Source organism: Panicum virgatum, chromosome 3K (assembly GCF_016808335.1).
Source record: "Panicum virgatum strain AP13 chromosome 3K, P.virgatum_v5, whole genome shotgun sequence".
Classification (NCBI taxonomy): Eukaryota; Viridiplantae; Streptophyta; class Magnoliopsida; order Poales; family Poaceae; genus Panicum; species Panicum virgatum.
In genome coordinates this window covers 9,099,998-9,124,615 of record NC_053138.1, presented here as the reverse complement: position 1 = coordinate 9,124,615, position 24,618 = coordinate 9,099,998, and the positions used below count along the sequence as shown (strand labels likewise).

General features: G+C 49.0%; 3 protein-coding genes across 3 annotated transcripts; 1 reads left to right on the top strand and 2 right to left on the bottom strand.

The window, feature by feature from the left end:
• LOC120701202 (peroxidase P7-like) lies at positions 1-1,323 on the bottom strand. Its single transcript, XM_039985337.1, has 2 exons — positions 1,049-1,323; positions 1-861 (listed from the first exon to the last, which is right to left on the bottom strand). The coding sequence occupies exons 1-2, from the start codon at positions 1,265-1,267 to the stop codon at positions 109-111; spliced, it is 972 nt and encodes a 323-aa protein (XP_039841271.1). The 5' UTR covers positions 1,268-1,323; the 3' UTR covers positions 1-108.
• A 4,520-nt stretch (positions 1,324-5,843) lies between these two features.
• On the top strand, positions 5,844-7,076 carry LOC120701201 (peroxidase 2-like). The gene is made up of 2 exons (XM_039985336.1): positions 5,844-6,074; positions 6,185-7,076. The coding sequence occupies exons 1-2, from the start codon at positions 5,844-5,846 to the stop codon at positions 6,938-6,940; spliced, it is 987 nt and encodes a 328-aa protein (XP_039841270.1). The 3' UTR covers positions 6,941-7,076.
• A 7,953-nt stretch (positions 7,077-15,029) lies between these two features.
• LOC120697370 (peroxidase 2-like) lies at positions 15,030-21,023 on the bottom strand. Its single transcript, XM_039980566.1, has 2 exons — positions 20,489-21,023; positions 15,030-16,101 (listed from the first exon to the last, which is right to left on the bottom strand). Exons 1-2 carry the CDS (start codon positions 20,696-20,698, stop codon positions 15,277-15,279), a joined length of 1,035 nt encoding a protein of 344 aa, XP_039836500.1. The 5' UTR covers positions 20,699-21,023; the 3' UTR covers positions 15,030-15,276.
• Between the last annotated feature and the right edge of the window lie 3,595 nt (positions 21,024-24,618).

The window sequence follows — 24,618 nt, the reverse complement described above, 5'->3', positions numbered from 1 at the left end:
TCACAGAAGATCCAATGCTACAAATAAATGAAGTGCAAAGAGCGTGCAACAACAAAGCGATCAATCTGCAACGCATGCAGATAGATTTCAGGCAGCTCGATCGGTCGTCTAGCTACCGCTGTTGGTGGCGCCGCACACCTTCCTGATCTCGCCCTGTGTCCCGGTGAGCACCTCGATGCCGCCCATCCTCACCATCGCCCCGGCGAACCGCGCCATCCAGGCGACAGGGTCGGCGGCGTTGTCCTGCACCATCTTGGCCGTGGCGGCGCTGCTCGTCAGCGTCTGGTCCGACGTGAACATCACCTGCCTGGCGATCACGTTCTTGTAGTACTGGTTGGTCAGCGCGTTCGGGTCCTTGACCTTGTTGTTGTCGAGCACCGCGCCGCCCGGGCCGCGCCGCGGGCACTCGCTCTGCAGCGCCTCGCCGAAGGCCCTGTCCATGGTCCTGTCCAGGGACGGGTACAGCCGGGGCGTGACGAAGGAGCAGTGCGTCTGGCCGAAGGAGTGCGCGCCGGAGAGCGACACCAGGTCGTCGGCGCTCAGGCCCTTGGCGGCGAAGCTGCCGATGAGCTGCTGGACCTGCATGGACGGGGAGGGGATGTTCGCGGGGATGTCGTTGAGGTCGGAGGCGAGCCCGTCGCGGCGGCCGCCGGGCATGGCGAACGTGAAGCCGCCGGAGACCATGGCGGAGTCGCGCGCCGCGTAGGCGAGGATGTCGGCGCAGGAGACCACGCCGGGGCAGACGGCCTCCACGGCCGCCTTGATCGTGTTCACGGCGTCGTAGCCGCGCAGCGGGATGGCCAGCTTCTCCGGCTGCGGGTTGCTACTCGACTGGTCCAGCAGAATGGAAGCGTCGCAGCCCTGAAAATCACATGCATCAAGGGGTTTAACGACACGACACCAACCATAAGATCATGAAATAGAAAAATATTGCAGTTTGTTTACGCCGAAAATACACTACTGACCGATTTTTGATAGTTTAACGACACTGATGTGAAAATGTCGCATAAAGCTAGACGATCATATATATCAATTGATTAATAATCACCTTGACAAAGCAATCGTGGAAGAAGAGGCGCACGAAGGCGGCGCCCATGGTGGGGTTGGCGGAGATGATCTTCATGGTGGCATTGCGGACCGCCTCCTCGGCTTGGGGGCACGACGAGCTGTAGAAGTCGTACTGCAATGTCGCGGACGCTGTGCTCAGCACGGCAGCAGCCAACGCCATAAGCAGCAAGCCCTTGCACGCTGAGGCCGCCATCGCCATGATTGATCAGTTTTAGCTAGCGAAACAAAGCTTCCAGCAGAACTCTGGATCGGAGGAGCTAGTGTACCAAAAGAGAAATGAGAGAATGTTTGATGGTGACGACACAGTGTGTCTTCTGGGGGTATTTATAGATCATGACACGAGGAAGAAGATGAGTGTGTCTGATAACACGTACGCTAGCACCATTTGTGAGGGTACTAGAACAACACACCATAAACTGGCTACAATCATTGGTAGTTACGTGCGGTGCAGCTATAGCGATACTATAGGTGTGTTGACATCGCCGCATTGACATGCGGAGTAATACGTGCTTAATCTCGATCAGGATAGCTTTCATAAGTCGTTTGAGGATTTGTTAGTTTGAGCGCATTGGACCTTAGGGTATCGAGAGCTAGATTAGGGAAAGATTCGAAGCACCTAGCTAATTAAGCTGTTGACTTTAACACGGGAACTATCCCTACCGACAGACAGAAGGACAGACAGAATGAAGCAGTTGAATAACTAAATGAAGGTTCCAGGCTTCTTGTAGAGCACGATCTAATTTCACACGAAAAAAATAAAGTTGCATAAAATTAAATCCATTGAATTTTCTTATAAAGTGATCCCTAATCCAATAAATTGTGGAAAATTGCCAGCTTGACCCGAGCGGGCCGCTTTGATACCTGGCTCTGATGATCCTCCTCCCTCATCGCGTTGTCCACTTTGCTTTGCCTACAACTTTGTTCCTCTTGTCCTTCTTGTCTCCGTGACTCGGTTTGGAAATGGTAGAGATGACATGAATGAAACAACATTAGTAAAGTTTTTTTTTCTGCATCCTCACAGTTCACACAATGTCTAGGATAATATTGGATTTTTATCTAAGACAATACGGTGAAGTAGCGGTGCTTCATTTTTTTGAAACAATCGACATTGAAGTGTCTTTTGTAAATCTCCTATACATATTCATTAAGGCCACGTATGATTACATGGGCACGTATCTTATTGGACAATCTGAGGAGATTTACATTGATTGACGTTGTCGACTAATTATGGCGTCTGTTTGTTGACAAGGCCGACACAATTGAATGGTAGTTAGCACATGATACAATCCAAATACTTATTATATTTCAAGAAGACGTACTCCTGCAGCAGGAAGAGAGTGTCAACCACAACCAGGATATTATATTTTGTTTGTTGCTAACATTCCAGTCCTGTTTAAACGAAATTCATGATTTTTCTTATTTTTTGTCAGAAACTTTGCTCAAATTTGAAAAATTTAAATATTTAGAAAGCTTGTTAAAAATAGTAGAGAAGCTACATTTGCAACTTGGGTGATAACTCAGTGGTTTGCTCTCAACAATGAGAACTAAGAGGCTAAGGTTTGAGTCCTTGCTGCACCTATTAGTTTTTACAATTATTATGCAGAGGAGCAAATTGCCAATAAAAACAGAAAAATAATAAGGATTCAAAATGTAGAGCTAGAGAGCTTCCACCACTACACTACAACTTAGCACTTGCTATTTGACACTCATAGAGACCATACATATTTTTGTCGGAAAATAACATTGTTTGTTGATCGGCCCAAAACACGAATTTCACCGACTATGCTGAGAATGTCTATATATAAATGAATGGAAGCTATAACCTGTCGCTTGGAACAGGTGAGGACAAATGCCATGGTTCCAAATGCCTTCTCGCTTGGGACAAGAAATGTTGCAGCAAAGAATGTGGCGGCCTTGGGATAAAAAAAACTGTCGGATCAGAACCACTGCCTTCTGGTAAAGTTTGTGCACCGACTCCTTGATGTGTCCCCGCTCCCGTGGAAAACTTGGTTTCTGACTCACTCCTCGCTGCTAGGAAACCAGGGCCCCAACCTCTCCTACCTGGCCAAACTTCTCTCCAATGAGCTTCCTTTATATCGACTTTTAACCTCTGTTCAGGTCGGTAACGGTCTCCACACTTCTTTCTGGCACGACAAATGGTTGCTCAGTGTGCCGCTTGCAGAAACATTCCCAGCGCTCTTTTCCCATTGCATTCTTCAAGACCTCTCGGTTCGTGCTACCTTGGAACGCCCCCTTGATTCTCTCCTCCGTCCCAGGCTGACAAGCACGGCCGCAGTTGAGAAGCAGCTCCTGCTAAATTGCCTTGAGCTCTTTCAGCTCAACGATGCGCCAGACTGCCGATACCTGACTCACTCACCAAATGAGGAATTCAGCTCTAGCTCTGCCTACCGAGCAGTCCACGTCGCTGATCCTGCTGATCCTGATGCCGCCCGCCCCTGGAACACCAGACTTGCGTCCAAGGTCCGGTTCTTTGGTTGGCTCGTTTACCATGAGCGGCTGAATACTCGCACTCATATGCTCTACCGCAATATTTGCAAAGCTGAAGAATCGTACTGTGAGAGCTGCCCTGGGATCCTAGAAACGGCAGACCACCTCTTCCTCTGTTGCCCGTGCACTCGTGCTGTTTGGGATCACCTAGGCATTACTATCAGTGATAACATGCATCGGCATCCCTGGCTTCTTGGCTGTGAACTCCAACTGCCCCACACTGTTCAGACAGATGTGATGCTGCTCCTCCTCTGGCACATTTGGAAAGCACGCAATGCTCTCATCTTCGACAAGCAAACCTCCAGCCATACTGATATCCTGCGCCGGCTCATCAAGGACATGGAGATGTGGAGGTGCCGTTACAAGAAACTCCGGTCCGACTTTGATAGGTGGAAATCCTATTTCCTCTCCCGCCTCTAGTCTCTTCTTTCTCGCCTCCTCGGCTGAGATCGTTGTAATCTCCATCTGGTATGCCGGATGCTTTATATACTTGTACTTTCTGTTCTCGAGCAATGAAATTTTGGTAGGTGGGGATCCCCCCCCCCCCCGAGGTTGTTCGAAAAAAATGGAAGCTATATGTACGTGTGACTTTTATGGCGGCGGGTTCATATGTATACCGTGAGGTGTGCATTCCATTCGTTTGTACAGGGTGTGAAAGTTAAACAAGAATGACATTGAAATCCGGCAGGGAGTCGGTGGATTAAAAAAGTTAAGCATAGAGCGAAGCATGATTAGTGATCCTGTCGACATGACATGGGTTGAAGAAAACAAACATGCTGCGCATGTATATCCGCATATATTAAGTTTTGTCGGTTGTAACAGACATTTTGTGTTAGCCGAACTTGGTATTAGCAGGCATATTATTGAGCTAGGTAGTACAGGGAATATATGTTGTCCAAACAAATCCGAACAAATGCAAACTTTTCATATGCATTTGCACTGCATTCTTTTTCCCAAAAAAGAATCTTCTCAAACAAGTTATCTGATGTTTTAGTTTGTTCAAATTCAAATTTTCTAACTTTAATATGTTAACATCTACGATACTAAATAATTAAATGCATTATCAAGGAATAATGGAATATTGAATTAATGAAACCAATTTGCTATTATCAAAGTTGATGTATTATTCCTCAATAACTTTGGTCAACGTTAGCGAAGTTTAACTAAGGACAAAACTAATACGCCTTACATGCGGAAACGGAGTAGTAAAATATACTTCAACAATATGACCACAAAATCATATGTGACCTTAACATGTTAACAATAGTTTCCTTAATGATAACTTGTTTTCCTATGCTGAAACTATATGATGGTCTGTAGATTTAATTACTTGCTCATACAACAAGAAAAATAGTCCTATCTACTCCAACTACCAAGTAGAAGGGATCTTGAGTTTGCAGTAAGTCAAACAATAAATATTTAAGTCTAAACAACTTTATAGAAAAGAAAAATAATAAAATTTATTTACAATATCAAATGAGCATAATTACATCCATTATGAAATATATTTTGTAGTTTACGTTTTGATGTAGTAGATGCTAATACTCTTCTGTATAAAATTGCCCAAACTTAAAATATATAGTTTGACTTAGTACATACTCAAATCTCTTATATTTTAGGACGGATGGACTATATATGCATGTTTATCTAATGAATTCTCTAGAGGATTTGAATATTCAACTTTTCATATGTGAACTCCATTTTAACTATAATTTCTAATTTCTATCTAGGCAATGTGAAAGAACATTTGCTAGTCAGCTTCATTGTGTATGTATAGAGTACGCGTTGACGCCAGCCAGCTAGAGTCAACTACCACCAGTTACTAATTAGCGGGAATCATGTCCTAACAAATCTTCCAGATCGCTTTATTTTGTTATTATTAGTCCTGAACTATATACGTATATAAGATCATATGTGTATATATCATATATACCATCACCTCCTGCCAGGTGGCAATCGGGAATGTCAACAAAGCTTTTGTAGCCAATAATATTTTGTATTATAGGCAGTTTATGGTGTGGTAGTATCCTTCCAAATTATTAGTTGCTGTTGACATTATAAAAAAATGATGCAGTGAACTCTATGTACAGGCATGGACGATCTATATATACCCTCAGGTACCAGATCACCGTCATCATCAAACATTCCCTGCACATCCCTTTGAGCAGGCACTTAAAAACCAACTAGCTTGGTCGCTATATTCTAAGAAGCTTTCTGAAAGCTTGGAGATCGGTCAGCGAGTAGATTAAGCTGAGGAAGGGACGGCGATGGCGACATCGACATGCAAGACGACCATGCTGCTCATGGCGTTGGTCGTGGCTGCTGCCCTGAGCACGGCGTCGCTGGCGCAGTCGCCGCCGCTGCAGAACAACTTCTACGGCTCGTCGTGCCCGCAGGCTGAGGCGACGGTCCGCAACGTCACCGAGGGGATCATCAGGAGCGACCCCACCATGGGCGCCGCCTTCATGCGCCTCTTCTTCCACGACTGCTTTGTCAGGGTAATCCATCGTCTTAATTACTGCTTTGTAGCAACCAGCAGCAAATATTATCCAAAATTCGGTAAGGTTGGAAGGCAGATGTGAAGAAAATCGATGGGTTGGTTTTGCAGGGCTGCGACGCGTCCATTCTGCTCGACCCGACCAGCAACAACACGCAGGTGGAGAAGAAGGCGATCACGCTGCGGGGCTACGACGCCGTGAACAAGATCAAGGCCGCCGTGGAGTCCGTCTGCCCCGGCGTGGTCTCCTGCGCCGACATCCTCGCATTCGCGGCGCGCGACACGGCGGTCGTCTCCGGCGGCTTCGCCAGCTTCGCCATGCCGTCGGGCCGCCGCGACGGGGTGGTCTCCAACTTCATCGAGGTGCTCCAGAACATCCCGTCCCCGATCTTCAGGCTCCAGGAGCTCATCAGCAACTTCGCCGCCAAGGGCCTCAACGTCGACGACCTCGTCACGCTCTCCGCCGCGCACTCCTTCGGCAAGGCGCACTGCTCCGGCTTCAACGGCCGCCTCTACCCGACCGTGGACCCGACGATGAACGACACCTACGCCACCGCCCTGAAGACGGTGTGCCCGCCGCCGGGCAGCGGCGGCGGCGACCCGGTGGTGAACAACAACCGCGTGACGGACCCGAACGCGCTGAGCAACCAGTACTACAGCAACCTGATGACCGGGCAGGTGCTCTTCGTGTCGGACCAGCAGCTCATGAACAGCAGCTACACGGCGGCCAAGGTGGCCAACAACTCCGGCGACGCCGCGACGTGGATGGGGCAGTTCGCGGCGGCGCTGGTGAAGATGGGCGGCATCCAGGTGCTCACCGGGACGGCCGGCCAGGTCAGGAAGTACTGCAACGTCGTCAATAGCTAGCTGATTAAGCCAAGACACTGCGAGCTGCTACCACTGCACCTCGTGCATTGCAACAATTTGATATTTCAATTTGCAATGCACTAGATATTCCTTCTTGTCAGTTTCGATCTCTTTCTATACGATTATATTGTTATTATTCGTTGTTAACTGCTGTAACTTGAGAGGTGTACAATGAATTGGAAGAAAAACATAAATTATTTACACTCCCTGATGATGATCGACTTCTTGCTGCCTTAATCTGTCTACATTTTAAATAAGCTTTTATTGCATGCTAATCACATTTCTTGTCTGAAAAAGTCAAATAAAGTTGTTGGGAATTAGTAGTAATTTGCTAACACAATTGGTGCCTCCTGGATCAGCCAGAAATGATGGTTGCAATGCAACTTGCCATGAGCTGTATATGTGGGCTGAAAAGGAAAGGAAATGGCGTGTAAGGTAAAATGGGCCTGCGTTTTTCATTACCTACTGACTCCTAACCATTTCTGGGCTTTTTACTGGAATATTTTCTTCCATACTCCATAAATTTATTTTCTATTCTACACTATAAAAGAATCAAAATAATTGAGATAGTTTGATATGCTTCTTTATAAACTCGAGATAGTTTGGTTTATGATAAAACTAAAATGACTTTCTTATATTAGGACGGAAGGAGTGTACTATGGTTAAAGAAAATCTGTAGGAGACAAATTAAATTGGTGAATTATTAGGACGGAGCGAGGCAGTGTACGGTTAAAAAAAATCTTTAGAAGACAAATTAAATGGTGAACCAATCCTGGAAAAAACCTGTGTGCACTGGTTAGGTTGGGAGTTTCTTTTTTGGCAATCTTTTCGTGCAACGGTGCAAACTTCTAATGACAACCTTCTTTCTTTTCCGATTAGCCTTCTTTCTTTCCCGGTTAGCTCTGTCCACGGCCGACTCGAATTATATCTCTGCTTGTCCAAGTTGGAATCGAACTCCGAAGTCCGGAAACAGACTCTGACTCTGACTCGAGCCTTCTGGTCGTGCACCAGCCTATATATCCCCGTACCGATAGGCTAGCACGAACGACCAACAAACAGAACCTGCATCCAATCTAATCGCAACCTCGCGGATTCTCCGGCGTCGCGATCGATCGACATGGGAGGATTTAAGGACTTCTCGTGCTTCCGCTTCACCGCCGCCGCCGACGACGTGGAAGAGAACAAGACCGCCAAGAAGCTCAAGACGGCGGAGCCGGCGGCAGCCGCGGTAGGAGCGACCGCGACGACCACGGCCGCAAGCAAGACGCTGCCGTCGGACGCTTCTCTGCCGGCAACGGAGACGACGACGTACTCTTCCTGGATACGGAGGCCAAAGGTGCTGAGGGACGGTGTCGGCATGCATAGGCGCTCGCGCTCGGCGAGCTCCTAATCAAGGGACAGCAAAATCGCCAGGCAGTCAGCTTCACGGCTTTATTTAGACGACTTGTTTATTTCCATCTTGTTCGGCTGTTCTTAGGAAATCCTTTTTCATAAAGTTCTGATTTGAAAGAAAAGTTTCTATATCAGTAGTCAGTGGAAATTGGAAAGTTTATTCATAGATAGAACTACTAGAGTAATGATGATTGGGCCGATCACCTACCACTCGTTATGTGAAGCTTGCGCGCAGGATATGCCTGTTTGTAGCACTATTATCTTCTCTTCTATATTTATCTATAAAAAAGTTGAAATAATTAAATTTTTTTACCAATATTAGACTTACCGTACCCCTCGTGGAGGTCCCATTTGTTAGGTCCAGAAGTTTGACCAAAGGGGTGTAATCCCATTTTTTTTATGGAAGGAAAATGTTTCCACCAAAATTCTCAAACTTTTTACACCAACAATTTCTTATATCAACCTCTTTACCCGCATATTGCATTCTTTTGGCGCACACTTTACTTTCCTTTGCACGTATACATTCACTCATAATTTGCGCCTTTATTTGTTTTGGAAAGATAATAATTGACATCATTGTTTATGGAATAAAGAAGATGTGTATTATTTTTTTACCTGAAATGTGTAGTATTTTTATAAGAAAAAATAAATGACATTGACATCGTTGCTTGATGGAAGGAAAATTAAATAAGTGCCATAATCTCCACTAGTGTAGTGTTAAGCAGGATGTTCTTAAACATAACAGCACAGCATGCACGGGCATAATGATGATTAGTAAAAGGCTTCAAAAAGAAAATATCTAATTACTATACCAAGAATAAGAGTGCCGATCGAGTGTTTCAAACCCTGCTGGCCATGCCTCTAGAGCGTAGTAGAAAGCTGTATGTGGCAGCAAGTGCCAATCCTCTCTTCCTATCGATGTGCAGTACTTACACTACCCTGACTCACCATCTCGGCCTCAATGGATTGACGACCGCGCGCCCAGGCCGCGGATGAGGCCATCGTGGATTCGTGGTGGCCTGCCGGTTCAGAAGAGGGCTGGTTGGTGTTGGTCACTACTTCACCGTCGATTTTGTTACAGCCAGGACTGGTGGCGGTCGAGAGCTGCTGGCGCTGGAATTGGCGCCGCAGGCAAGGCCACAATCACCGGACTTGGCGCGGTAGCAGGCTAGCAGCGAAGAGCATGTCCGGCCGGAACGCGTCGCGGCGGCGGTTCTCCTGCTCCGGCGAGGCGTCTCCTCCTCCTTGTCAGGAGTAGCCGTGGCAGGCGCCGACTGCATGCGCGGCGAGGTCGCCCTTGCCGATCGAGGTCCCATGCGGCGAAGCTCTCCTCCAGCTCGGCGAAGCTGGAGGGGGGGCCAGGAGGGCGGCGTCGGCGGCATCCGCGGACAACGACGCGCCGTCCCCGTCCCCGCGCCCGCGGCGGATGGCGTCGTCGCGGATCCTCCCGCCGCTGAGGATGATGGTTGCCGCGTCCGCGTTGTGCGCTGCGAAGGCGAGGATGTCATCGAAGGAAGCCAGGGAGGGCCGGAACTCGGCGCCGCTCCGGCGCGCCGTGGCCGGGCAGGACACCAAGCGTGGACGGTATCTCGGATACCGACCGGGGGGACGGTATTTGAAATACCGTCCACCCGCCCTGGATGCCTACAGCCCGTCCGATCCGCTCTGTGCGGTTCAGATTGGGAGCATCTCAACCCTCACCAGCGTCGTCCTCGCCCGTCGCGCGCGCAGCCGGTGGCCCGTTGGCTCACGAGAAGCAGCGACTTGCTCACCTCGCCGGCGACGGTGACCAGCGGTGGCGCGAGCGCGATCGGACGTGTTCGTGGAGGTGCTTCATCTGCTGTGGCCTCCGGCGAGGCTTGTCCCCGTGGCGCAATCAATGGACCTGGACGCGCCGCCTGGGCTGGTGGTGATCAGAAGATGCTACCGCTAGAATTGGCGCGGCCTGCAGCAGGCAAGGCCGTAGGCCGCAATCACTGAACTTCGCGTGGCACTGGCGAGGAGCTGTCCCGGCGGCGGCGCTCCTGCAAGGTGTTGAACTTAATCCTTTATCGATCACCATGTACATAGTTTATTTTGCTCCTTGTTTTAGCGAGTCAGTGCATGTTCATGTGCACGTTCTGTGAACCCGACGCATGCTGCGTTCATGCGGGGTGCGTCCGAGTACTAGGGACGTCGTGCGGTGGCGCGTGGGCCGTGGGATGGCGCGGCCAAATAGCTGCGTGCGTACCGCACGTTCCGGCAGATTAGCTGCCCACTTTCAGTTAGTTTTCCTTTAAGTATTCAACCAATACAACAGAAAAACGCTGCTCTGTTTTCGCAGCACCAAACCCAGTGTGTTCCTCGCGTGTGTTTGTGTGTGTTCTGGTGCTCGCCGACGCCAAAATCTCCGGCGAACTCCGACACAAGGCGTCTAGTCGTCTTTGTCAGGTCGGAACTCCGAAGATGGAGGGTGGGACTAGCGTCACGCTGATGCCAAGGCAGTCCTCCACAGTTCAAAGGGTGTTCTAACGATTGATTGGTCTTGATCCCTTCCTGTCGCCCATCGGAGATCATGGAAGCGGTCCAGGTTGAATCTGGCAAATCTGGCATCCCGAAGCTCTATAGACTGTAGTCCTCCTTCGCCTGCCCAGTCGTTCGCACCGCTGGCAAACTTGTCATTGAAAATCCCAGGATTATGACTGCAGCCTAAAAAAATCTTGATCGGATTGGCCAGAAAACTCCACACCGGCAATCTGGCATCCATGGATGCACTGCACAGCCGCAAGCCGCCAACGTCGATTGCCGACCCTGGTGAGTGGCCACAGCATCAGCCGCTTCCGACCGCAGTTCTCCTCATGCAACGTCTGTTCCTGCAAGCCATCGTCTGAGGCTGTGGCCGGCGGGGCACGGGATTGAGTGACGCGGAGGAGACGGCCGCCAACGTCTCGCCTGCGCTTTGTGCGCGCGGCTCGCCATGCCTGAGACCCGCCGCGAGCCCAGCACACCTGTCGGTCCCCCTCCCCTCTAGGGCTCCAGGCCACCGGCGCCAGTCGGATGCAATATGGCGAGGCTCTTGGGTTCTTACGAGGAGGGAATGGGGGTTGGAAGCCATGGACGGCCTGAACTCGGCGCTGCGTCGCGGCCGGGCGGACCCCAAGGGGTGGACGGTATTTGAAATACCGTCCACCCCTGGGTGCCTGGCGGCCGTCGGATCCGTTTTGTGCGGTCCAGATTGGGGCCATCTCGACCCTCAAGGCTCGAGAGCGTCGTCCTCGCGAGTCGGGCGCTGCAGCCGGTAGTCGATCCGGTGGCTCAGGAGAAGCAGCGAGTTGCTCACTTCGCCGGCGACGGCGGTCAGCGGGGGCGCGATCGCGATCGGACGTGCTCGTGGAAGTTCTGCATCCGTTCAGGCTTCCGGCGACGCTCGTCGAACTGCCGCGCGTCGCGCGCGCACTGGACTGGACGCCGCCATCTCTGGTGGTGATCAGAAGCTGCTGGAACTGTAATTGGCGCAGCAGGATGCAGGCAAGGCCGCAATCACCGAACTCGCCGCGGCACCAGCGGAGAGCATGCCCGGAACGCGTCGCGGCGGCGGCGGGGCTCCTTCGAAGCGTCTGGTCGTCATTGTCAGGGTCCGAGCTCCGAAGACGGAGGTTGTGAACTCCAGTAGATCAAGACCGCGGCACGCTGCTGCAGGCATGCCATGGTAGTCCGCCGGTTCAGACGGGGGTTCAAATGTTTGATTGTCAGAAATCTGCTGCATTCCCAGCCGGCACAATGGAGCCTCGTTCACTGCCATCAGTCCATGTTTGTGTGGTTAAGTGGTGACTTCAGCCTTCAGCTTAGCTCAGGATAGATTTAGGGGCTGTTCGGTTGATCTTGGCACGGTTTGTCTCGGCTTATTTCCTCTCACATAATACTATTCATTCTACCTGCCAAAGCACTATTCACTCTACCAGTCGTGCGTTATTGTGCAGTATCATGCTGAAAGTGAACTGGCCAAACCTATTGGGATCCCAAACTATAAATCTGTCAATTCGTTTCGTTTCGACATGCATCTAAATTCTGGAGTAGAGAATTCATGGACTTGCTTAGCTGGGAAAAACTAATTAAATCTCACCTTTGGAGCGCGATTAGAGTGTTCCAGGCTTCCAGCATCTAAAACTTATCACCTCAGATGTTTGTGTGATTGACTTGACTGGTTATTTCAGTCTTCAGCCTAGCTGAGGGTAGAGTTAGTCGTGCGTTACTGTGCAATATCATGCTGAAGATGAACTGGCAAAAAATGTTGGGGATCCTAAACTGTACATCAGTCAGTTCGTTTCGCTTCGACATGCATCTGAATTCTAAAATAGAGAATTCATGGATTTGCTTAGCTGGGTAAAACTAAATCTCAGCTTTGGTGTGCGATTAGAGTGTTCCAGCTGGCTCTCTGCATCTAAAATTTAGCACCTCAGATGGTGAGTGCATGACGTGTAAACAAAAGTTCAGAGTCATTTTTTTGTGGTAAAAAAGAAACAAATCCTTATATACATGGTTACATAAACATGGATTTGTTTATCCCCTCTCCTTTATTCTTTCGCAAGGTCTATCCGGACCCCCCTCAAAAAAAAAAAGTTCCATCCGGGCCGACAAGCAGGCCGCGTTTGAGGATTGCAACTGTATTAAGGGCAATTTTCGGCTCATGGACCAACATGCAAGCGGAGTAATTCCAGCCAGGCGCTTTTTTCATTTTTATATTTAAAAAAATAAAATTTCAAAAATATATGTCGAATAGGGAAATTTTCAAAAATGGGTGCCTGTCGCCCCCCTAATGGGCGACAGGGTGCCTGTCGCCCATCCAGTGGGCGACAGGACCTAAATGTAAAAAAAATTACATTTAGGTCCTGGAGCCCAGGGCGCATTAAACAGTGAACTTTTAAAATCGATATAAAATTATAGAAAAATTAAAAAATACAAACTCAACTGTTCTGGATTCTATAAAACAAGGTCTACAACTTTTGTTACATAAAGTTTTTCATTTGATCAATGTATCTTGCTCTATTTTAAATACCAGTTTAATGCACTTTTATTTAAATCTCAAGATCCATCCTTTGAATGCATGTCATCTTTGGCCAGAGTGTTGCATATGGTGAGCATAGGTTTGTACAAAATTGGTAGGCACAGAAAACATTTGTAGAATAAGTTTTTAAATTAGATCTTGTAATATGTCTAGTTTAAATGGGTTATTTATCCATGCTGCTATACTGAGTATTAAAAGCCATAACTTTTACAATACTATTATTTTATTTCCTAAGAGCTATAAAAAAAGTTTGGTAAATTTTAGATAGGCACAACTAGACCAAATAAATTAGGGGGGGCAACAGACACATATTTTTGAAAAATTCCTAATTCGACATATATTTTTGAAATTTTGTTTTTTTAATATAAAAATAAAAAAAGCGCTCCAGCTGTCAGTTCAGGACAAATTTTTCCCAGCTGGGCCGATTTATTCATTTCTTTTTCCTACAGCCCAAACTGCTCCTGTTTTGATGGGCCGCCTCACTCTCACCCCGACTCGCACCACACACGACACGACACCTCAACTGCTCCTGCAAGATTTTACGCTCGAGTCATCTACCTAGAAACATTGGTGCTAAAGCAAAGGCCCGAGCTTTACTGTACTCTGGTAATCCAACGGTATCACCAACTGACGTGTGGGGGCAGGCGAGACAACAAATGTAAACCTGGAGCATGAAGCATCAAACATCAACGATCGAGCTAGTTCTGACGTGGGCAGGGGGACCATGGATCGGAGCTGCAGCAAGCAAGCAAGCTCCCGCTGCGCCATTGTCATGAACCCATGCATGATATGCCTATGCTGCTGCTGCTTTCATAAAAGAAAAGGGGAAAAAAATGTATGGCATGATGCCTCCATGTGCAGCTAGCTAGATGTGCTGCTGAGCGGCCTTGCAGCCAGCACTACTGTGCACTCCACACACGACACGCCATTGCACTTTCGGTCTTTCGCTTTTGCACCACACTGCTGGCGGCGGCATTCCTTTCGTTCTGTGGGGGGCGACTCTGCTCTGCTCTGCACCCAAAGTATCTCCTGGAGGCTGGAGCTATAGCTAGTGGAGTAGCTAGTTACATATAGTGTATATACTCCTGCATGCATATACAGCAGCATATGTGGCCCATCATGGATTTGGCTTTCAGAGCGTGCGCACAAGGATCTTCAGTGTCGAGGCCATCAGAATCCCAGATAGATAATCCATCCACCAATCATGGCATCCACATGAGGAGAATTGTTAGTTCCAAGCCACGACATGTAGATGATATGATGATACACAACTATTTAAAATATCCACTGAAGATCTGGTGGAAACCACAATCTTCGTGAAAACTTGTGCAAATCACGACAAAAAAATTATTTAAATTCAAAAAAAAATCACGCATGTAGATGATATAATGATACACAATCATTTAAAAAAATCCTGACCAAACTTGACTTCGTTTGTGAGATATAAAAATAACAAATTTCTTGGCTTGAAATTTGTTATTTTTATATCTCACAAACGAAGTCGAGTTTGGACAGGATATTTTACAAGATTGTGTATCATCATATAATTTACATGTGTGATTTTTTCGTGAATTTAGATAACCTTTTTATCGTGGTTTGTATGGATTTTCACGAAGGTTTAATTTTCACTAGATATGTTCCCCTTGTCCAAAGTCCAAACCAACTTGAGTGGTTCTTACAACAAATGACCATGTCCCACCTTTTTTCAGTAACTTTGTGCATCCAAAGATCATATAACATATCAATCACATTACATCCCCCAACACCAGAAAGACAACAACAAAAAAAACACATAGGAATAGGAGAAGGCAACGTACAGCATCAACAACAAAATGAACAATCAAATGATGAAGGCGAGAGACTGTAGTAATCACAGTTTCGATCAGCTGCGTCGGTTCGATCAGTGGTGGTGGTGGTGGCCGTTGACGACGCGGCAGTGGCTCCTGATCTCCCCCTTGCTGCGCGGCGGCATAGGCAGCTTGCTGAGCTTCACCAGCGCCTCGGAGAAGTCCTCGTCCCACAGCGTCCCGTTCTCGGCGTACTCCTTGACGTGCCCCAGCGCCTCCTTCTCCGTCAGCAGCTGCCAGTCCGAGTTGAAGGTAACGATCCGGGCCAGGTTGTTGTGGTAGTAGCTGTTGTCCAGGAAGTCCCCGCTCCGCCGCAGCTTCTTCAGGAACGACGGGAACGCCGCCGCCACCGCGCGCGGGTCCTCGTCCCGCACGTTGTTCGGCACCACGGGGTCCGGCCCCTCCGCGCACCGCCCGGTCAGCAGGTTCCGGTACGCCGGCACGATCTGGCTCGGCGGCGAGGTCAGCCGCGCGCGGAAGGAGGAGCAGTGGCCCACGCCGACGGCGTGCGCGCCCGACAGGATCACCAGCTCCTCCACCGTGAAGTTCTTGCTCCGGAAGTTGCGGATCAGCTCCGCGATCGTGAAGGTCGAGTCCGGGAGGTCCCGCTGCGCGTCGGCGGCGCGGGAGACCTTGCCGTCCAGCCGCCCCGCCGGCGGGTCGAAGTGCACGTGCCCGTTGCTCAGGATGCTGGACGCGTCCCGGGCCGCCAAGACCACGATGTCCGAGCACGACACCGTGCCGGGGCACCGCTCCTCCAGCGCCGCCTTGATGTCGTCGATCACCTCGAACGCCGCCAGCCCGATGTTGATCGGCGCCGTCTTCTCCGTGTGCGGGTTCGCCGGCGTCGGGTCGAGCAGCACCGACGCGTCGCAACCCTGCGCAACAGTGCCAGGCATCAATTAATGTTGGGTAGCTTAAGCTAAAGGTGGTAATAATGCAGAGATGAACATACGTGATGAGTAGTTGGAAGTGAGATTATTAGTATTATTAAGACAGCATATTAATGAGGATCGGATCGGAGAACCCTACGTACTACCAGTACGTTCTGCGACGATAGATGCAACGAAATTATGGCCCAACTACTAGTTGATAGCAACCAGTATCGTGCTGTTGCTGGAGCGACCAGCGACGTGTCAACTAGTATTGTGCATGGCAAGACATTTCGTCGGGTACTGGGCGTGTAATTATAGCTTTGTATGGACCTCAAACGTCCTCGGCATACATGTTGGAAAAGGATGTTCATATGAAGTAGTGTCGGTAGGGGTGTCTTTTTTTTTAAGAAACGGGAATATATTAATATTCCAGCCGCTGCATGAAACTATGCATATAGTTGTTCATTATTACACTCGAAGTTCTTCCGAACACCAAAAAAGACGACTCAGTTTGAGTGTCTTTTGAATTATTATTGCAACTATTGGACCATTACTCATTGAATTATTGTTCATATGAATATAGATCTTTCTGCAGCAAATAAACTGCTGGTTATATTTCAGGCTTTAACATTGGACGACCGTTTCTTTCAAAAGGGTGTCCACTACTTATAAATAAATACTTCCCGGCCTTTTTTTCAAACAAAAACACTGTTGTTAGTTGGAGCCTTATATAGGTTTCAGATAAATAAACCAGAGTTTTAGGGGCTCGATCTGGAGGACTAGTGCGGTGCGCCCCAATGATTGATGTGGATGTACTAACACAATACTACAAGTGTGTGTGGCTAATGCTAGTCATCTTATTAATATAATTTCTCTTCCTTGTAGCCCTTTCCAGCTCTGCTTTCCATGCTATAAAAGATGAGCAAGGACAAACTAACCAACAGCCTCGTTCCATCTACATCCCATTCATTCCGCGCCACTTGGGTTTGCAAATTAGTGAAGAAACTTGCACATGTGTAACAGCGACATGGCCCGAATGGTATAATGACCAATTCTTGTATGCATAGTGATATGTACTAGCTAGTACTATGTAGTTGATTAGTTCTCAACAAAGATTTACCCCCCCCCCCCCCCCCCCCCCCCCCCCCGCGCCGCGATTGAAAATAAATAATGGAGAATGTATTATAATTAATCAACCCTTGCTTGCATGTTAGTTATAATTTACCGATCAGGAACAGCGCATGCATGTAATGAAGCCGACAAACAGCGAAGGACAAGGACACACCATCCCCGCTGGGGGGCCTACCTAGCTAAAAGAAAGCAGTCCCAATGCAGACTCTACTCGTAGAGTCTTAAAGCCTCAAAGACTCCATCACAAGAAAATATACTTCTCAATGCAAATTGTGTAATAATAATTTCTATACATAAAATTATTTATTATTTTTCTTCTATTACAAGATCCATGGACTCCACGCCCCCTCCACAACGCAAGTCTCCCTGGTTTCTTGGGCATTGAAGGGCGCGTAGACTTAAGGTCTTAGGGCAATCCCAATGCAGACTCCACTCATAGAGTCTAAGCCTCAAAGACTCCATCACAAGAAACTACACTTCACAATGCAAAGTGTGTTACTTTGGTTTATATGGCCTACTTGTCTCTCTCACATTCATTCTTGGTTTGCGTGAAGACTTTGAGTCTAAATAAGACTTGGAGTCTTGGTTTCTCTCCCTTTCTCTTCAATAAATATATTGCAACATCAGCAAAACACAATAAATAGAAGGCTTAGACTCTACGAGTGGAGTCTGCATTGGGACTGCCCTTATCTAAAAACCAAGTCTTGTTTTTTTCCTTCTCTCTTCAATAATTAGGGTGCCACATCTGAGGAACGAGAGTACTCTATCCTGCTTGTGATGAGTGAATTGTCAACACCGCACTGATGAGTGAATTGTCAACCGTGCGGTGTGATCGTGCGCTTGGTCTTTGGATTGCAGGTACACGGGCGTCGAGTGTCGACGGGGAGCTGCCGTGGAGGTGCTGTGGCCGATGGACCGTGCGGTGGACGGCAGTGAAGGGCAGCCGGGACCGGAGCTCGGACCGGGCGGCAGCTGTGGCGTCCACTCCTGGGTCGAGGGCGCAAGCGGCGACGGAAGGCGGGTTTCTTGGTTTGCGCCACAAAACCAAGGAGGCGGACGGCGGTTGAAGACGTCAAGTCGTGGAGGCACGGGCGTTGGTCTCGGGACTGACGGAGGCGACGGGCGTCGACGGCGTCTAGGGCCTCGCTGCGGGCGAGGAGGTGATGGGCGTCGGGTGGCGTCTAGGGCCGTCAGAAGGCCGAGGCTAGAACGGCGTCTAGGGCCACGGCGCGGAGGCGGGAATCTTCCCGCGCGTGAGGTTTTGGCGGTTTTCTCAAAACCGGCCACCTACCCGGGTTTCGCGGACCCTCCAAAACCGCGGACTGGATCTTCATCAAGATGGCGGCATCGCGGAGAAGACTTCGTTTCGAAGAAAGAACCTCGGCCGTCGGATGAGATCATTGTACAGGGGGTGCTGTAGGCCAACCGGTCTGACCGGTCCCTGGCACCGGTCTGACCGGTCCAGCGTACCGGTCTGACCGGTCCCGAGGGTATAAATACCCCTTCACTTGTGTTAGGTCAAGAGCGGCTTTTGTAATCTGTTCGTGGACTCTCTGTTTCTCCAGGCCGCCGCCCCTGTGTTCTCCTCCCCCTGTTTCTCTCTTTAGAGTAGATTTGTCCATGGATTTGTGAAAGTTTGTATTGGATTTGATTGGGAAAGGAGGCTCCATCCTCCTTGTGCCCTCTGGGCTTTTGAATCAATCCAATCCCGTCCCTCTTGTGCTTTTTGTGATGGATTTTCATTTTGGTTTTGATGCACTTGATTGCGACGGTTCGTAGGGCTCTTTGGAGTGATTCCTGTGCTTCTAGCTTCGTGTCAATCCCTCTGGAATCCTGAGCTCTTCAGATTTGAAGTTTTCAAGTAGTTGAGAAAACCCCAATCCCCTTTGATCTCCCCCATAATTCTCAAGAATTGTTGATCTTTAGGACGAGATCTTTTGGGGATATGTTCACGGGGTAGGGGCGAAGCAATCCCTCAAGTTTCACCGATTTTTGTGGTCGTTTGCTCGAGATTCAACGTTTGAATCCAATTTCTCGGGGGTTTTCTGGGTGCTACCGGTCAGACCGGTAGGCACGACCGGTCAGACCGGTCTGCTCTTTTTGAACAGACACGACCGGTCAGACCGGTCCATCGCACCGGTCAGACCGGTCCAGGCAGATCAGTCCTGAAGTTTTGCCACTTTGCTTCCGATTCGCTTCGTGTTTTCGTTCGCTGGTTCGAGGCCTTTTGTGTTGGTTTAGCTCTTCAATAGCTACTCCAAACTTTGGTCAGAACGCTTGAGGGATTGGGCGATTTTGGGATATAGGCCGACGGTTTGAATTTCGGAAGAAATTTTGATCGGCTCCCATTCACCCCCCCTCTGGTCGCCGGCTTCGGTCCCACAACATCAGCAAAAAAAACTATAAATATACTTAGACTCCATGGTAGAGTCAGGATTGGGACTGGCCTAGGTACTCCAAGGAAGGTATAACATTCCTGACGGATCCTCCAGCTAGCTAGCTAAGCCAGAAGGAAGGAAAGGAAAGTAGTCTCTGCGCGCCATGTTGCATTGGGAGTGAACAACCGGCGCACGAAACTCGACCGGCATCAGACTATTCGTGGACGGAAGCGCTAAAGACGACTGGTGAACGAAAGCTGGATGGACGGCGACAGCATGTTGGAGCTAAGCTACAAGGGAGCTTTACTGGGAGGCATGCTTATCGGCAACGAAGCGATGGAGGAGTGTGCTGTTAGGACTCTCTCTCGTCGGTTGTACGTGCTTTAATTTCCAGGTAGGTGCCGTGGTTGTTGAATCGAAGAACAACGGTTGCTATATTATTAGCGTTGACAGTTTCGGTAACCGCTCATGATTAGTACATGGGGTCGTACAATGCAGGGGCTCAGCTTCGGTCGACGGATATGGTGAGTATGGTTAGTCGAAGCCAAAAGGAAAATAAGAGAGAAGGACGGTTTTTGCTCAACAGGCATGTGCATGTATGTACGAGGACTATTTTCGGCGGAACTGTCTTTGCACCTGCGAAAAGGTTTGGTTGCAGTGGACGAAGGTTAGTTACTGCTGCTCAGCTCGCTAGCTAGCTAGTCCCAGCAATTCAGCTGGAAACGATTTGATCTCTGTAGCTAACTAATCAGCTTTATTCGGGTCAATCAACCAAGTCTAGATATATTCTTCTGGAATGGTACAAATTAAATACTTTTTTTTTGTGGAGCTAGCTGAAGTAGGACGGCGGGCGGCGGGGAGCGAGGGATGTATGCACGTACCCTGACGAAGCAGTCGTGGAAGATGAGGCGGACGAGGGCGGCGCCGCTGGCGCGGTTGGCCCGGACGGCCTTGGCGACGTGGTCCTTGACCACGTTCTCCCACCCCCGGCAGGTCTTGGCGTAGTACCCCAGCTTGAGCTCGCTCGCGTCCGCCGCCGAGAGCAGCAGCAGCAGCAGCGCCGCCGCCGCCGCGGCCACCGACACCTTCATCCTCCTCGCCCTGGTAGATCGATGCCGGTCCGCACAACGGCAGGAAAGCGAAGCCGAGCAGCGGAGCGGAAAGCAACTACAGCACCACCGCACTGATGATCACGGCGCGCGGCTGGTTGCGGTTGGTACGGTGGAGCGTGGCGCTTGGCTGCTGCTGCTGCTGCTGGGGCTGGGGGTGTGGGGTATATATCGATCAGCTCGCTGCTGGCTTAGCCGCCGGGCCGGGCTCGGCGTCGTCGCTGCCTGCGGCGGCCCGGCTCGCACCTGCGAATATTTGACGGCTGGAGAGAGAGGAGAGGGGCAGTGGTGACTGGTGAGTCATCTCTCGGGTGACAGGGAACGCCCAACGGCGCGAGGCGCGGCGGACGGGTGCCCAAACGTACGGGTGCGGCGACAAGCGGCACAGTGCAGACAGTGTTGTATCGGTAGTGTACGTGTGGTACGCGTGGTACTAGGACACAATTTGGTACCGGTCCATGCATGGTTTTCTTGGACCTTGGAATCTTGCACTGTCCGTCCCAACAACCCATGCAACTGGATAGCAATCAGAGAAACTCTCTCTCTCTCTCTCTCTCTCTCAAATTTAAATGTTGGGCCAGATGTGGGACCGCCGCGGGCCGGCCGGCAAGATTTCCTCCCGCGCGGGCGGCCGCCGTGGAGTCGCGCGCTTCTCGCTGGCTCCATCGTCTATCGTCGCCGATGCGTGCTAGCTGCCTCCCGGCCTCCATCGGCATCGTCGGTCCGTTCGTTCGTTGGCGCGGCGCCGTCATGCCCCCCGGCCGGCCTGTGCCGCACACACCACCATCACTTGCCTAGCTCCGTCGTCAGCGCGCTAGCTCTTCGTGTTTCATCTGCTGATCCACAGCTGGTGCGGTGGTTGCCACGTTCCGATCCGTCGCGCGTCCCCCCTATCTGCTAGGCCCCCCCCGGCCGCGCGCGTCGTCTCCACGCCCGCCGCGCGCGATCGATCCATCCGTCTCCACATGGCTCGTCTTTCTAGCTCATCGCGACACACACTTTTATTTGGCTGTGCGTCCACGAATGAATTAATGCTTGAATCGACGACGCCGACTCGATCGGGGGCCGTTAGTTGCTCGATTGGTTTTTTTAGAGGAAAGGGTAGCCCCGTTTCATTCAATGAAAGAAACTAGTTCGATACATGGAAGTTCAGGAGTATTCGAAGGCGTGCCCGCCACAGGTTCAACATCAGTAGCTAACATAGTAGTAGGTAACATCCTACTAGGTAGAGCGCCAGTGGTTGATGAACTTTCCGCAATCTCCGGTTGTTGCCAGCTTGGTAGAAGATGAGCATCCAGCGCCAAAGGTTCTCCCCAAGTGATTATCAGTGGTTCTCTGCAGCTTGCATCCAGCCGCACAATAATCTCCTCCAACTGGTGTGCGTTTCCTTCCTTGCCGAGGCAGGTCCATCGTCGGAGCATTCTCACCACCTTGCAGTTTAACATCCTTTCGTCCTTCCATCTTGTCCCCTGAAAACAAATTTCATTCCTCAGTTTCCAGGTCGCCCACATAACAGCAGAGGTGCACATATTCAGAACAAGATGTTTCTTCCTACTAAGCCACCACTTGGCCACACATTCAAAACCTCCCACGAGCTGTACATTAAACAGATCAGAGAAGAAGGACCGGATAGAGTTAACAACACAGCATTCAAAAAAGATATGATTTATGCTTTCAGGATCCGAGCAAAACAAACAAGATTTGTCAGAAACTTCCCTTCTTTTCGCCAGGTTATCTCTTGTTAGCAACTTATTTTTGCTTAGGAGCCATAGGAAAACCTGAACTCTTCGTGGAATGCACAGCCCCCAGACAGCACTAGGATAGATTGGCTTGATTCCACGAAAATTCACCACAGCATAGAGAGATTGGACCGAATAGATACCCTTAGACTTGAAAGACCAGATCGGGCATCAGGTTCATCAGTGAACACAATTGACTCCGCAATCTGGACAATCTCCAGCCAAGCATCAATCTGGACACTTTTATTTGGTTGTGCGTGTCCAGGTTATCAAATGATTGTCTTACCTTTTTCATTTACCAGAACATACAAAGGCCAAAACTGGATAGCTAGGCTAGAGTTCCCAAACCATCTATCCTCCCAAAACCTAATTTTGTTACCATCACCTACATTCCAGGCATACCCCATTTGAGCAGCCTGTTTAGCCCAAAGAACCCCTTTTCAAAAAGAGGAAGTTCCTCTATCAGGGCAGCAAAACAAATTGGGAGCATTGGTTTTATACTTGTAATCAACCATTCTCCTCCACATGGCACTCTCATTCAGGTGATAACGTGAAATCCAAGAGGCCAACAGACACATTCATTTGATGCAAATCAAGAATGCCTAAGCCACCATAATCCTATTTCTGAGAAACTAGCTGCCAATTGGCCAGGTGGTACTTATGTTTCCCCTCCTCTAGATTATTCCAAAGGAAGTGGGCCATTTGGGAATTTACAGACTCAATAGCCCACTTAGGGAACTTGATAATGGACATAAGGTAAGTAGGGATACTGGCTAGACAGGATTTCAAAAGAGTCAGCCGCCCTCCATAAGAGAGTAATTTACCTTTCCAGCCAGCAATCCTCTTTATGACTTTGTCTACCACAGGTTGGATATCAATTCTTCTGAGTTTAGCATGATGCAGGGGAACCCCCCAGTAAGTGAAAGGAAAGCAGTCTACTGGACAACAAAATAAGCTAGCAAAATAGTTACATCTCTCCTCATCTAAGCCTAACATAAGAACATTACTTTTTTCAAAATTAATCTTCATGCCAGAGAGTTTTTCAAAACAGGCCAAAAGCCATTTGAAGTTCCTGGCTTTATCTAAGTCATTTTCCAGGAAAAGGAGAGTATCATCTACATATTGCAGGCTGATAATGCCTCCTGGGAAAGCTTCAGGCATCAAACCTGTTACCAGGTTCTGGTCGGCTGCCTTGATAAGCATTCTGGTAAAAACATCTGCCACCAAGTTAAACAAAAGAGGGGACAGGGGGTCCCCCTGTCTGAGGCCCTTACCAGCTTTAAAGTATGAACTGTCCTCCTCATTAATCCTAACACAAATGGAGCTTCCTCTAACCACATTCCTGATCCAGTCTCTCCACTTTGGACCAAACCATCTAGAGGAGAGCATATCTTCAAAAAACTTCCAATCCACCCTATCATAGGCTTTCTCATAATCAATCTTTAGAACCACACCTTCCTTTTTTTTCCTGGCAATCTCATGAATCAATTCATGAGCTGTCACTACACTTTCCAAGATAAATCTACCTTTTATGAAGGCAGATTGATTTGACGCAATTAATCTGTGGATAATCCTAGTCAATCTATTATTCAAGGCCTTAGAAAAGATCTTAAAACTGTAGTTCAGAAGGCTAATAGGTCTAAATTTCTTCAAGGATTTGGCTTCATTCTCCTTAGGTATCAATACCACAGTGGCATAATTAATTCTTGAGAGATTCAAATCTCCTTTTCCAAAGGCATTAAAAAGCCCCAACAAAATCCTTCTTAATAGTATCCCAGAACTTTTGATAAAAGAGGAAAGGAAGTCCATCAGGACCAGGAGCTCCTTCAGCATAAGAGCCAAAGACAGCCTCCTTTACCTCTGCCTCTGAAAAGTCTGCTTCCAGCAAGGCATTCTCCTCTGCAGTCACTTTCTCTTCCTCTTTCCAAAAAGTATCCTCCAAGCATAACCCTAAATTAGGTTCTGACCCAAAGAGGGTACTATAGTATTCCAGAGCAAGCTTAAACATGCCAGGGGTGTCTTCAACAAGACCATCAGGACCCTCAAGGGCATTGATGGTTTTTTTCCTTCTCCTTTGGTTAGCAACAGCCTGAAAGTAAGTTGTATTCTTATCACCCTCCTTGACATCCCTATCTCTTGATCTTTGTCTTGTCTTTATCTCCT

Coding starts and splice junctions, on each gene's coding strand:
- LOC120701202 (XM_039985337.1), bottom strand. CDS start 1,267: ATGGCGATGGCGGCCTCAGCGTGCAAGGGCTTGCTGCTTATGGCGTTG. Junction 862..1,048: donor TCCACGATTGCTTTGTCAAG/GTGATTATTAAT, acceptor TGTGATTTTCAG/GGCTGCGACGCTTCCATTCT.
- LOC120701201 (XM_039985336.1), top strand. CDS start 5,844: ATGGCGACATCGACATGCAAGACGACCATGCTGCTCATGGCGTTGGTC. Junction 6,075..6,184: donor TCCACGACTGCTTTGTCAGG/GTAATCCATCGT, acceptor TTGGTTTTGCAG/GGCTGCGACGCGTCCATTCT.
- LOC120697370 (XM_039980566.1), bottom strand. CDS start 20,698: ATGAAGGTGTCGGTGGCCGCGGCGGCGGCGGCGCTGCTGCTGCTGCTG. Junction 16,102..20,488: donor TCCACGACTGCTTCGTCAGG/GTACGTGCATAC, acceptor ACTGTTGCGCAG/GGTTGCGACGCGTCGGTGCT.